This window comes from Mercenaria mercenaria, chromosome 8 (genome assembly GCF_021730395.1).
Source record: "Mercenaria mercenaria strain notata chromosome 8, MADL_Memer_1, whole genome shotgun sequence".
In the NCBI taxonomy this organism is placed as follows: Eukaryota; Metazoa; Mollusca; class Bivalvia; order Venerida; family Veneridae; genus Mercenaria; species Mercenaria mercenaria.
Window position 1 is genome coordinate 67932859 of NC_069368.1, and position 14808 is coordinate 67947666.

The 14808-nt window shown below is 35.8% G+C and overlaps 1 protein-coding gene across 2 annotated transcripts in view; it reads left to right on the top strand.

Moving 5' to 3' along the window:
• Positions 1-3528: 3528 nt before the first annotated feature.
• The window catches only part of LOC123566148 (ankyrin repeat and death domain-containing protein 1A-like), a 70801-nt gene continuing 59521 nt past the window's right edge, over positions 3529-14808 (top strand). Inside the window, exons 1-2 of one of the 2 annotated variants that reach the window (XM_053550120.1) lie at positions 3529-4287; positions 13597-13666. In XM_053550120.1, the coding sequence (XP_053406095.1) occupies positions 4144-4287; positions 13597-13666 (214 nt within the window). In that variant the 5' untranslated portion in view covers positions 3529-4143. The remainder of the gene's footprint in view (positions 4288-13596; positions 13667-14808) is intronic. The other variant, XM_053550119.1, reaches the window with a different exon arrangement.

The following is a 14808-nucleotide window of genomic DNA, read 5'->3' on the forward strand; positions in this document are numbered from 1 at the left end:
CTGTGTTGTAGTTTTCATTTATACTGATATTTTAGTTGTAGTGGGTGTGACAGACGTATGTGGTCGGACGCTAACTCATCTGCCAACGAAATGATGTGATTAACAGTCATTAATAAATTTATTCTTGTTTTCTTTTAAAATGGCTGATGATTTTGCGTCTTGCTAATGGCTGCTGTCATTCCCTGTTATATACGGTCCATTGATAAAATAATGCTTCGTATACTGCATTTCTAGATACATTTATGTTATTGTTTGGGAGTGAATGAACATAGATCTAATATTATATAACATTTAGCAAGTTACGGAGAAATCTCATTCCTGCCCCTCAAATCAGACCTGACTTATACTATCTCCTGTTTTATAGTAACATTTAGATATACAGTTGTTTTGATTTTACTTAAGCGTTGGAGTGGATGCGCCCTCCAACATTTAAAGTGGGACAGAATATACTTTGACCCTCCCAATTTTTGGCATAAACTGTCTGTTGCACAGCAATAATAGATCAAAAGGACTAAAAATTACCAAGACAACACATTCTTATTAGTTTCCACTTTTATGTCTACATCAGAAATGAAGACTTAATAAAAGTTTAGCCTGCGCGCCAATACGATATTTTTGTTGACGCAGTGTTCGTTTCGATTTGGTGCACACATCAACGCAACAAAACAAAAATATTTTCGTTATGGCAAGGCGATGCACGCGTCAGTACTACATAATTGTATCTGCTACATCAACCACGTGCACGCCAATGCGACATAACGAAACGTCCTAAAACAGCCGCCATATACTTTAATCCACTCGTCTTATTCAACGGCTGCTCTCCTCTAATCCATTGGTCTTATTCAACGGCTGCTCTCCTCTAATCCATTGATCTTATTCAACGGCCGCTCTAATCTACTCCATTAGTCTTATTCAACGGCTGCTCTCATCTAATCCATTGGTCTTATTCAACGACTGCTCTCCTCTATTCCATTGATCTTAGTCAACGGCCGCTCTCATCTAATCCATTAGTCTTATTCAACGGCTGCTCTCCTCTAATCCATTGGTCTTATTCAACGGTAGCTCTCCTCTAATCCACTCGTCTTATTCAACGGCCACTCTCCTTTAATTCATTGATCTTATTCAACGACAGCTCTCCTCTAATCCACTCGCCTTATTCAACGGCCACTCTCCTTTAATTCATTGGTCTTATTCAACGGCCGCTCTCCTCTAGTCCATTGATCTTATTCAACGACCGCTCTCCTCTAATCTATCGGTCTTATTCAACGGCCGCTCTCCTCTAATACACTCGTCTTATTCAACGGCCACTCTCCTTTAATGCATTGGTCTTATTCAACGGACGCTCTCCTCTAATCCACTGGTCTTATTCAACGGTCACTTTCCTTTAATTCATTGGTCTTATTCAACGGTCACTTTCCTTTAATTCATTGGTCTTATTCAACGGCCGCTGTCCTCTAATCCATTGATCTTATTCAACGGCTGCTCTCATCTAATCCATTGGTCTTATTCAACGGCCGCTCTACTCTAATTCATTGATCTCATTCAACGGCCGCTCTCCTCTAATCCATCGATCTTATTCAACGTGTCGCCCTCTTCTTATCCACTCGTCTTATTAAATGGCCGCTCTCCTCTAATCAATCGGTCTTATTCAAAGACCACTCTCTTCTAATCCATTGGTCTTGTTCAACGGCCGCTCTCTTCTAATCCATTGATCTTATTCAAAGGCCATTCTCCTGTAATTCATTCGTTTTTTTGTTGTTGTTTTTTTTTCTTTTGTTGTTGTTGTTTTTTTTTTCAACTGCCGTTTTCCTTTTAACGCTTTTGCAATACACATATACCAAAACTTATATTTTCTAAATTAAAGAAAAAAGGTGCATATCCCAATTTCTGTGAGAATATGTCTTAAGGTAGTTCTGCACGTTTGATAAACCAGATGGCGTAATTTTATTTATCCGGATAACGTAAAATAAAGCATGAATTCGGCGTACGGAAATGAAAATCATTTTATGAATAAATGGCAACCCATGAGTAAAGTTATTACAATGGCAACTTTACTATCTTTCTAAAATATAATATATAAACAGGTAACACGTTAAACAATTCAAAATAATGTCTTAAAACCAGCTTGAAATGTGTGGAACACTTTAATTATGGGCAAATAACTCAAAAACAAGCAAACGGACCTATACATTTTATTTCACCATATTATATGTCATATCTTTATTAACGACTGTGAGAAGTTTCATTAAAATCTACATTATAGAAAAAATTCTATTCGCGAAAATGTTATGAAAATTGTGATTTTCCCATAGACTCCCATTATGAAAATTTGCTTGAGGTCCTAATTGTTCAAATCAGTCTAGCAAGAAGTCAAGCACACGACCCTATATTTTTTATTTGATGAATTTTCTAAGTATATTCATGGTTTTTGAAAAATCAGGGTTTAATCAAATTCTACATTGTAGAAAAAAATTTGATCCGGACGTGCAGAACAACCTTAATCTACTTATAATTACACTCCAAGAAAAAGGTTGTCTATACTTTCCACTTGCATGTTACAAATTTTTTTCTTGTACATGGTTTTTAGAATTGATTATTTTTCACGATGTCAAACAATATTAATTATTGTATTGTAATTACTAATCCCAGAATATTTACTGTTCTAGTGACTCATTATACTTTCAAATATTTAACTATTTATAGGCCAACCGGCATCGATCATTGATATACTTTCAACATTTCCCGAGAATGCCGTTAGCAGCTTTGCACATAATCAATGGGCAATTAATTACTCAAAGATTTAAATTGATTAACCGGTTAATAATTCATTACAAATGTACCCAAATATTCGAAAACTCTGTACTTAATTTCCGTATTGACATACCAATTTTTCCAAGTTTATTTCATCCAGAAGGTCTTAGACCCATGTAGCATAAACAACAATATGAGTATACTGTGTAAAACAATACTAATTGTTGTTGACTCGATTGTTAGAGCAGAAGACTACTGGTAATACGGTCACTTGTACTATCCCCGAACGATGCCGATATGGCAGAGGACAAAACTTCTAAAGTGGTTCGTTCTCCGCCTTTGATCATGTGGGGAGTTTGTCCATTTATTTCAGTACTGGTACAGGATGCAGAAATCATGCTGCGGTTAACTGACCGTCTAAAACATAAACAAAAACCGCTGTTATTACAGACCTTCAAACTGGAATGCTTTATTTCGCTATTTTAAAAAAAAAACTTGGTTAAATTCTAAGACATATTTTCTATTAAATAAACGCACTTTGTTTTCAAATGTATTTGAAGCTCTTTTGTTCGATCATGTACTTTTATAATATAAAAGTTGAGATGTTTTATTGACTATGTTATATCAAATGATGGAACCGCGTCATATTGAACCGCGTAAAACGGAACTTAAACACCAGTCATAGAATCTCATGAATATTTACAGAGGAAAACCGGCTTGGTATAGCAGGTATCGATTCCTTTAGGACAAAATCTATTAATTGACAGACATGCTTGCGTTTCAATGGATCGATACACTGCTGCATCATATGATGAAAAAAATGGCGATTGGATTATTTAACTTTCATTGTCATCGTTCATAACTGTTTAAACTGTGGTTTATATCACGTGCAATTGTTTTAAGAGGACTTGCAGCAATACAATCTCTCCACGGAATACTTTGTTACAGAACACGAGACGGAGTCCGGCATTATACAGCGTCAACAGCTATATGTGTTGTTGATTACACGTTGATGGAAATAGAACCAGAAAATAAGTTAACTGGAGAAATGTCATGCTTTAAACGAAAGGAACTTTAAATAATGAGTAAACATAATTGTGAAAACTGATCGATTTGCAGTTACTAGGAGATCTGTAGGGATCTCAAGCAAAATTTAACCGAAACACAAAACCATGTAACCAATTATTGCACATGATGTTTTTATTTATAAGCCTTAAGTTCTTTTAAGGCCGGGAGTGGACATGAAACATGTGCTATATACTGCATGTTATACAAGCGTTTACATTGAAAAGTTTGGTCTTAAATGTTTTTATCAGAAACAGTACACTTTGGAATAAGTTTTACATTGTGTGAATCGCTGGAAATAATGTGCTGTTATGGTATAAATAAAACATGTCTTTGCCGTTAGACAGAAGAAAAATGTCGGCAGCGGTTTGTAATGGACCGTCTTCATCGTTGTCTCTGCCTCTACACAGGAGGAAAATATCTATGCAAACAGACATATCTTCTATAACAGATTCACGTACAGCGTTACAGGTTAGACATTTCTTTTATTTCTTATGCCAAGACAACTCTATCCCTAGTATATGTTTACCTCGTTCGGGGTATTATTTCAGACACATTTAGTCACCTAGGTAACGTATCTGACCTTCAGTGAACTAAACAGATGGTTTTCACACACGAAACGATTATTTTTTGGAAAGATTTGACGGTTACTCGTAATACTGGAACCTTCAGCGGATAGAATATTGGTAAGACTGGAGCGAACTCATAGCAATGAGGATACTTATAAGATTGGGACCCTCAACGATGACGGATACTGGTAAGACTGGACCCTTCATTGAATAGATGACTGATAAAACTGGAACCCTTCACGACGAGGACGCTGCTAAGACTTGAACCCACAGCGATGAGATTACTTGCAACCCGCAGTGACAAGGAAGCTGGTAAGACTGGATCCTGCAGCAATGAAGATATTTGTAAGACTGGAACCCCCATTGATAAGGATTCTGGTAAGATTGGAACAGTAACGATGAAGATACTGTGCGACTGGAATCCGCAGCGACGGAGGTACTATATAATAAATTGAAAACCCCCATAGATGAGGATACTGTAAGACTTGAACCCGCAGCGACGGAGGTACTATATAGTAAGATTGGAAAGCCCCCATAGATGAGGATACTGTAAGACTTGAACCCGCAGCGACGGAGGTACTATATAGTAAGATTGGAAAGCCCCCATAGATGAGGATACTGTAAGACTTGAACCCGCAGCGACGGAGATACTATTTAGTAAGATCGGAAACCCCCATAGATGAGGATACTGTAAGACTTGAACCCGCAGCGATGTTACCGGTAATACTGGAACCGTCAGCGATGAGGATACTGGTAAGATCAGATCTTGCAGCGATGGGGGTTACGTTTGAGAAATTAACTACTTGGTAGTATTGGTTTTGGTGTATACTGAATACACGACCCACAAACTTAATGGTTCGTACTAGACCTTTGTATTTTGATTTAAAATCAGTCATAAAACAAAAAGCCATTCTACTTGTCACCGATTCCGTTGAGTGTTTTTAGAAAATATACGTATACATTTAATCTACCAAGATTCGCGGATTTCTGTGGTAATTGAGAGACTTCACCCCTGTCGATGCTTTCACTTTAGATTTAGATTGATATATCATATATACATTAATTTGGTTAAATGATTTATTATATTTGTACCCAACCGTAGAGGATCCGGATCCACGTCCTTACTCTAAAAACTGGCACATAACGTTAATCAACTATCTGCCTACATATAAATGTACACGGCTTTAAACTTCATTCGTAGTATTTACATGTGTTTGTAAACTTGAAATCTCAGTGTCTGTAATATTCTCCAGGAAATGTACACATGGTTGGAAATGATTATTGATGCTATTTCTATGTAATAAAAATTCTAGGCGGCGGGCAGTCACCCCTAGGAATTGGCATCATGCATTATATATGACATTCTGTACAAAAATTAACGGTTTTTCGTTAAGGTCAATTATTATTTCGAATAGACATTAAGTACGCTTTCTCGCCGTAAGAACATTTCTTGCTGATTAATGTTATCCTATTTAGTGATGGTCTCTCAAACTGAAAACTGGAACCCAAAACAGATTTTATCGGCATCTTTTATGGCACAAATACTGATTCCTCCAGATCAATTAATACAGGATACACTTTTAAGATGATGACAGTACCCTTTCTCATCCTGGAATAGATTGTAATTGCAATTAGCTGTCCGAGTCTTAGCGTAATTCCACGCGCAGTCTAAGAGACGATCAATAGCATATTTAGTTCCCGCCAAAATTCTCTTACTCCGCTATGCACATCAGAATAAGCACGACAGTAGAAATCAGAATGTTTTCTTTTGTAAGATATTAAGGAGGGAAAAATCGTATAAATGTGTTACAACTTTCCATGACTTATGATAACTGTTTACTTTATCAGTAGCCTAGTGAATTCTTTAAAGAAGGATTAAAAGTCGTCCATGTCTATTACAGCTCCGGAAACTGGTTATAACTATAAACTAGAAATGTAAATAATTTACAAAATTTCTGTTAGCGTAAAGACTACTTTTATATAAAAGGTGATATAACTACATAACCAATTGATATCGATGAGCCTAAATGTCCTCAAATGTTCACCATAACGCTAAAGGCACAACAATGAAACTCTTTCCTTTACGTGTTCGTTGTGAATATTTAATAACATTAACTAACAATCAATATGCTTTTGAGATTTTAGTTGTGAAAAAGCGTTCCCTGAACATAACAACAGTGTAAAAGCTGCGAAATATTCGTGATATTTATCTGCATAAAGTAGTCCCTGTTTGCGGTAGTTTTTTTATTATCATTTCAGAAGCCTTCTGAATAAAATATTCCAGTTTGTGATCAGGGAACAACAGTTACGAATATACACTCTTTTCATTGATGGATTTACAACAGATTTTCAACTATTTTTGTACTTTACGCATCACTGCGTAATCATTGAGAAATATATGTTTCAAAACATCTCCAACATTAAATTTTGGCGGCAAACTGATTTTGAAAATAGAAAAAATATTTACTCTATAACATGTTTGATTGGGACAAAGGTTAAAGAACTAAGGAAATATATAACAAAGCCATTTAGAACAATTTACCATTGTATTTGCACAACCTAAATGGAAATGGATTTCACTTTAGTTTTAACATTTTCTTTTGTGTCAACTGGTGTTGTTAACAAAAGGAGCATTCAAAATATATCTCTTGTATAACTTTGAAATGCAAGATCGAAAAAAGGTAAGAACTTACTTATTTTTTCGTTCAGTTCGGCACTTATATAGAATGTAATATGAGTAGTTCCTCGATTTATGACCTAGATCATCTTGAATGTAGATGCATTTTTTCTTTGCTGTACCGAAACACAACACATATTTTCAACTGAAAACCTTATGGCAAAGTCTTTAACAACTTGTCCGAAGTCAAGGCTCCATATCCCAAACTTTTAAAGGCACAACTAAGCATATTGCAGTACAAAATTGCACTCCTCCATCCGGTTGTTTTATTTTGTGTTTTTTTTTTTTTTTTTTTTTTTTTTTTTGTAGGATGATAAAAGCATCACGGTGTATATAGATCACCAACCATGCATTGTGCTTTATGATTTTCGCACTGTATCCTCTTTTGATATATTTTCTAACATATTTTACCAATATTTGATTGAAGTTAGTATTGTGTTTAATTTTACATAGTTTATAAACTACATCAACCGTAGTATACCAGATAGTGTAAAACCAAATTCAATAAATGTTTAAGGGCTGTGCTATAATTGAGCCGCGCCATGAGAAAACCAACATAGTGGCTTTCCGACCAGCATGGATCCAGACCAGCCTGCGCATCCGCGCAGTCTGGTCAGGATCCATGCTGTTCGCTAACGGTTTCTCTAATTGGAATAGGCTTTGAAAGCGGACAGCATGGATCCTGACCGGATTGCACGGATGCGCAGGCTAGTCTGGATTCATGCTGGTCGCAAAGCCACTATGTTGGTTTTTCCCATGGTGCGGCTCATATTTCTTTAAAAGTTCAGGCAATATGTGGTAAAATTTAGTAAAAGCTTTCCGTAGTTAATGGTATCGGGAACTCTGTTGTATAAACTACATCAACCGTAGTATACCAGATAGTGTAAAACCAAATTCAATAAATGTTTAAGGGCTGCGCTATAATTGAGCCGCGCCATGAGAAAACCAACATAGTGGCTTTGCGACCAGCATGGATCCTGACCAGACTGCGCAGATGCGCAGGCTGGTCTGGATCCATGCTGTTCGCTAACGGTTTCTCTAATTGGAATAGGCTTTGAAAGCGAACAGCATGGATCCTGACCGGATTGCGCGGATGCGCAGGCTGGTCTGGATCCATGCTGGTCGCAAAGCCACTATGTTGGTTTTTCCCATTGTGCGGCTCATATTTCTTTAAAAGTTCAGGCAATATGCGGTAAAATTTAGTAAAAGCTTTCCGTAGTTAATGGTATCGGGAACCCTGTTGTATAAACTACATCAACCGTAGTATACCAGATAGTGTAAAACCAAATTCAATAAATGTTTAAGGGCTGCGCTATAATTGAGCCGCGCCATGAGAAAACCAACATAGTGGCTTTCCGACCAGCAGCGATCCAGACCAGCCTGCGCATCCGCGCAGTCTGGTCAGGATCCATGCTGTTCGCTAACGGTTTCTCTAATTGGAATAGGCTTTGAAAGCGAACAGCATGGATCCTGACCGGATTGCGCGGATGCGCAGGCTGGTCTGGATCCATGCTGGTCGCAAAGCCACTATGTTTGTTTTCCCATGGCGCGGCTCATATTTCTTTAAAAGTTCAGGCAATATGTGGTAAAATTTAGTAAAAGCTTTCCGTAGTTAATGGTATCGGGAACCCTGTTGTAGTATCATTTTGGTAACATAAAAATGACATTTGAGCAAGCTCTTGCAAACGAATAAGTTGTTATATAGAGACACTCGAGAGACCTCTCCATCAAGGCGGGGACAATTGACAATTTCAAAATTGAAATAGTCTCTTCTATCATATACTTTCTTTCTAAATTACCATTCACAGCAGTTGAATATAAATCCAAAAATGACGCCTCTAAATCTGAGATATTAGAATCGTTAATTTGTAATTCTTATGGATAAATGTGTCTCACCACTTTTGCAAAATATACAAAATATCGTGATGGCACCTCAAGGTTTCATAAAAAGTTTCAATAAGGACAATGTCTCACTGGGTCTCAGCGGACAATCTGAGCATGTAATCTCGATCATAACAGTATAAAAACAAATCAGCAATAAGTGGGCACAGTTAGTCCCTAAAGAGATACTAATTACTTGTCTATATGTTCTGTTGCCAAATTTGATAAATATATTATCCAACAGAAACCACAAAGCTTCGCATACCTGATCACAACTCCACAAGGTGTAGTTGTTAAACTTACTGTTAGAAAAAAAAATCGTTCCCTGAAGTGAATGTCCGTTAACGATTCTGTAGTATCACAAAAACTAACAGATCTGTTCCATAGACGATATCAGAAAAAGATAATTTTCAAAAAAAAGATGATGTCAGTTTCCGTCCTGGGTTTAATCAGGTCTGTTCTATTATAGTTTTAAAGTATGTCAGTGCACCTGCCTCTATTTCTTATTTTGACGTGGAGAGAGTACAGTATTTGCGAATATATCTCATCGGTAAGCTCCTTTTCATATCCAAGTAATGTACGATTGTGTCGGAACACAAATTTTTATACTGAGGACATGTTTGAGTTTGTCCAGTATGGTGTAAGGAATATAATTCACCATCGCAGTAATACAGTTTAGTCGTAATGAAACCAGACAATTCACAAGGGATTAGAAAGCATCACAGATTACGTACCGTCTGGGTTGAAATATTATGCGTAGTTGTACATGTTCAGAACAGCAAGAAAACTTGTCCTGTTGTTCCATATCTATACTGGAGTGAAACACTGTCACGAGAATCCTCACACTGTTGATTTTATCACAAAGTCACCTATCTTCACGACCCGTCAGCAATAAGCCCAGAATTTTCTTTGATGTGAGCACTACCAGTGTTGTATCTACATTAGGCTTCTGCACGTTTCGATGCATCCTTTGGCTCAGTTTATTTTCATTCAGACATTTTCTGAAATTTGCTTTTAGGCCAAAAAGCCAATACATTACTCGCGGGTCCAACAAGTAGAGTATCGGAAAAAAATATGCTTTAAACGTAACAAAGTAGCAAAATGATGCAACATGGTGAAGAATAAAATTTCAACTCGGGTTTTTAATGTAAATACATTTTGAAAGCGGTCACTTGTGGTCACAGTGCTGATTCTGCTGTCAGTGTCACCCGCGTTTGACGATTTTCGATCAAATGTCGAAAATGCATTTTTTTTCAGTCCCGTAAAGCGGATTGCCGCCATTTTCAAGACGAAAATGTCATCCGCTATCATTTAATCTATCAATCCAAATGATGCATTGAACATTACAGAAACACTCAGCTGCACCAAGACATCTTTTATATATTTTATATGGGTATCGTCGCGTATAAACTACAGACAGACGTGTGATCAGTTCTCGTACTATTTCATACGACTTAGATAATTCATTTATCAGTCACGAATACTGTAATAAGAAGAGAAAAGGGTGAAGTCTCTTGTGGGATTTAGTTTCGTTATTATGAACACGTCAGCATTTGGCTCTTTTTAATAATTGCAGAGATAATAAATTTCGCTCATTGAGGGATTCGAGCTAGCAGTAACCTGCAAATATTTGCTTTGTTAATGTGTATGGTCGGTAACGATTTAATGCAGCTTTAGACTAAATCTCGTTGCATGTCTGACATGAATTTTGGTAGGTTGTGTAAATGATATCATCTGTCAACTCTATCACGGGATCTACCAATCTATCATATGTCAATCAAATAAAACAGAAACTGGCTCACATAAGACATGAAAATAACACCGTAACTATGAAAAGGTTGAGGTTCCACCATTATCTGACTAGATCTACACCGGAAGTGCTTCTTATTACCTATTTAATACTATTATACCTAAACAATGTGTTCAGTATAAGATTATATAAGCAAGCACTGAGGCGGATACTATGCGCGAACAATGAGTGAGGATGTGGAGTAAAACTAAATGTTATTGTGAGTTCTTATATCAGGTCACAGCTTTGTTATATTCTGTATAGTCAGGGACAATCTCTCTTGGGAGATAAATAACCCCTATTTCTATATCATTTTTGTATAAGGTTATTTCAAGGATATGTAATCTTACATGTTATATGTAACAACATTGACTTAGGTAATTGAAATTAGGTCGTGTTGAATGTTGAAATAAATCCTAACTATTCATTTCTTCGCATTTCTCAGTTTAACGGGTAATTTACCCACACAATTTTCACAGAATTAACGTATTACCTGCAAGGTACTAATACATTCAGATGTTCAAAACGAAACTGAAAGTAAGGTGGTACGTGTGGACAAAAACCATATATGCTTTGAGAGAATGAGGTTCGCATATCATCATTTACTATTGACATTTTGCTAGGAACTATGAAATTCCTTGTTTTCTTATTGATCATCAACTGGGTTAAAAATCTCTTTCAAAGAAAGTGTAAATCCAGCAGGCACAGCAACGTTGAATCAACTTTGAAATTCAACGTTGAATTTTGGTTGGATTTGTATTTGATTTTGAAAGTTGAAACAACGTTGAAGCTACGTTGATTTTATTCGGTTGAAATAACGTTGATTCAACATTGTTTCAACATCGATTTAACATTGAATTCAAGTTGAAGTGAACCAAGTATTATTTAATTTAGGTCACCTTTCTGAGAAAAATTATTGCTGATTGTTATATCCTGTATTGTCAATGGTTGATATCAATAGACTTGATAGTTGGCCAAGATCTATTGGGATTGGTTAGTAGACGTTGAAATAACGTTGATAAATGGTTGAGGACTTATTCACTTCGTATGTTCATGATTTAAGAAGTACTCATTTATGTCCGGCCATCCTCGTTTGAAATCATAATCGTGTGTAGCATTTTTTTTTCTGAAAATATAAAGAAATTATAAAAACTATAATTTAAGTCGTATGAAATTTTCATTATTTGAAATGGCATTTATAGTTTACTTTGTATGTTTAATTTTCTAGTCAGGTTTACTAAATAGTCTTCCATAGCCATTATACATAGAAATAATTACTGTGTTTTATATTCAGATATGTATCTCAGAGTAATATGTAGTGTACTTTCTAGTATAAGAAAGCAAGAACAGTCTTATTTTTCCTTCTCACCAACTGTTATAACTATAACTTTAATGCAAACAATCTCTTAAAGGTTACACAATAATCCTGTTTATAAAGAGCTTATGATAGAAAACACATACAAAATACATGTACCCATAAAAGAATGAATCTCTTTTTTGTCTAGACCGCAATTTCGTTAAGATATGATTTCTGTCAGATAATTGACCAACTTTAAGAGATTTTCCATAATAGTAGTTACCACGGCAACTTGCTATTTTACTAGTGTGACAGAAACAGATAAAAAGCTGTAGATAGCGCCATCTGTGTAGATCCAGTACAATATTTTACCAGTGTTCGGACGCGCTAATTTGTATCGGACAAAATGATATTTGAATAATGTATGGATTGTCGATGGATAAATGTTGCTTAAAGACAAATATTGGCGAATGGTGCACGCCCTTGTCTACTTTTAGGCTATAATCAGGGCTGATAATTAACCATTACTATAACGGTGGAAATATTTTAACACGGAACAATCTGTGATTTTGTTAGGCATGCCCTTTGATTTTCTGTGATAATACCACTACTTCTGTGAAAAAAGGGGAAAAAATAATTTCCTATACATCTGCAGACTTAGCAATTTGGAGAACATTTTCTCTGAAATAAGATATTACTTTTCACTACAATAAATAGATATTTGCTCGGAAATGTTTCTTTTTGCAACAAACAACTAAACAACGGGGGTATGTGACGCATTATTCCAGAACTTTATGGTTATCATGGCGGCATTAGGTTTATCGGAATGCTTTATTTTAAAATAGACAAAATAATTTAAAGCGGTGCAAAGAGTGGAATTCATTTTCATAGTGTACAATTTTGAGGCATGAATCACCTGTATTTATTTATTTTCACAATGTTTGGATAATATTAGTATCGAATGACAATAATTATGTTGACATAATTTCTACTCTCAGTTTATATATGGCTGCTTAAAATCAATGAAATATACAGTGATGCCGTCTGTTCACTACATTTAATAATGTCAAAGCGGAATTATTAGCTTGGAATTACTCGGGAAAGTGTTTCAATTGATTTTGCGTCCAGTTCTCCTATAACGTTATAGTTAGATATATTACTACAAATTACACTATTGGAATTATCTTGGAAATCACACCAATACATAAAATGACAATGGAGCCACGCTGTGCAGTTAAATTGCACGTGCTGGGCACGTTTCCTTTCTATTGATGTCCTAATATCATCCTAACGTATTATTCCGCGGGGGGAAAGATGCCTTGAATATTACTATTGATCTTTCTACTAACAATATGACCATGTTTGTCAGGAATTCATGCAAAAATGGCAGGAGTTATTGATAATTGCTTATATTCGCTACCATTCGGTTGCATACAGTGTAAAGGATGGTGCGCCTTTTTGACTATTACTAATTTTAGTTTACACGTGCAGGTGTCACGTGTTTAGTATAGCTAGAATCATGTTTCGCACGGATAACAATAGTTTAAAGCTTCCACGTGGGTTTCAGATTGATGATGAAACAAAGAAAGGGCGCCAAGATGACTGTGCCATGTCAACTATTCTACAGCCAGCTGCCAGTAAGTAATGAAAAGTTGTATTTCATATCTTGTTCCAAATAGTAAAATGTTTTATCTATCAATAACAACACTATATCTGAAGCATATAGAATGTGAATACGTATTTGTAAGGTACCATTGCTTGTATATTTACTTTCTTCAGCCACGTCTTACAATACAATTTCAAATAATTTATCTAAAGCGTTTAATATTCTTGCATTCCTATTATTATACAGTACACTGAGCTTCACGTAACTTGGTTGTTATTAAGATATAAGATTTTGTCTATTGGAGGATAATTTCTATAAACTTTACAGGAAAACACTTTTCAAGTTATATCCTGTGAAACATCGGTTGCACGGCTTTAGCAAGGGGACAAGTACCGGTATTTAGATATATAACATTGAATAGTATTTTAGAAAATGGTTTATGACAATCTAATTTTCTTCAAAATTGCACCGAACAGATAATTTGATAAAATATAAATGATTGCAGGTATGTATGCAATGCTTGAACTGTGTTGCTTCTTATTCTTCCTAATACTATATCGGTTACAAGACACTAATTCATTTCCTTCGTTATTTCATATACACGCATCATTTTGCAGTACTGAAAGATCATTTCATTGATATGAACCGTTACTTGCAAGATAGTGACGTTATGCTTATTTAGCTAAGGGTCTGTCAAGAATAAGAATGCTATTTTTAAACAGCTGAATATGAGTTAGACTCCCTTTAGTTTTGTTGTTCAAAAAGTACATATTTAAGAATATTTGTAAGCTCTATTCTTAAGTATCCGCAGTACCCGCTGTAGAGCTCATTATTCCCAACACGAGAGATAATTTATAAGATAGGAAACCCCGCGCTTATTTTGCCAAGCTTCCTTATTTAACAGCTCTACTGACGCATCTTTATTTTGACAACTTTCTAGTTGATTTTAATTCTAACTCAGTTTGCTTTCTACATTTTATAAAATGTCTGTAGATTGTTTTCGGCTTGCCCGCGGTTGGATATGTGATAGAAATTTACAATTCAGCTTAGATAAACCCGAGCAATCCAAACAGGGAGGTAAATGCATTGTCCCCTTCTTCCAAGTTTCAGTACAGTTTAAATACAAAGAAGACCATAAACTAGTGCCATCATAAAGCTGGACGTATATTTTCA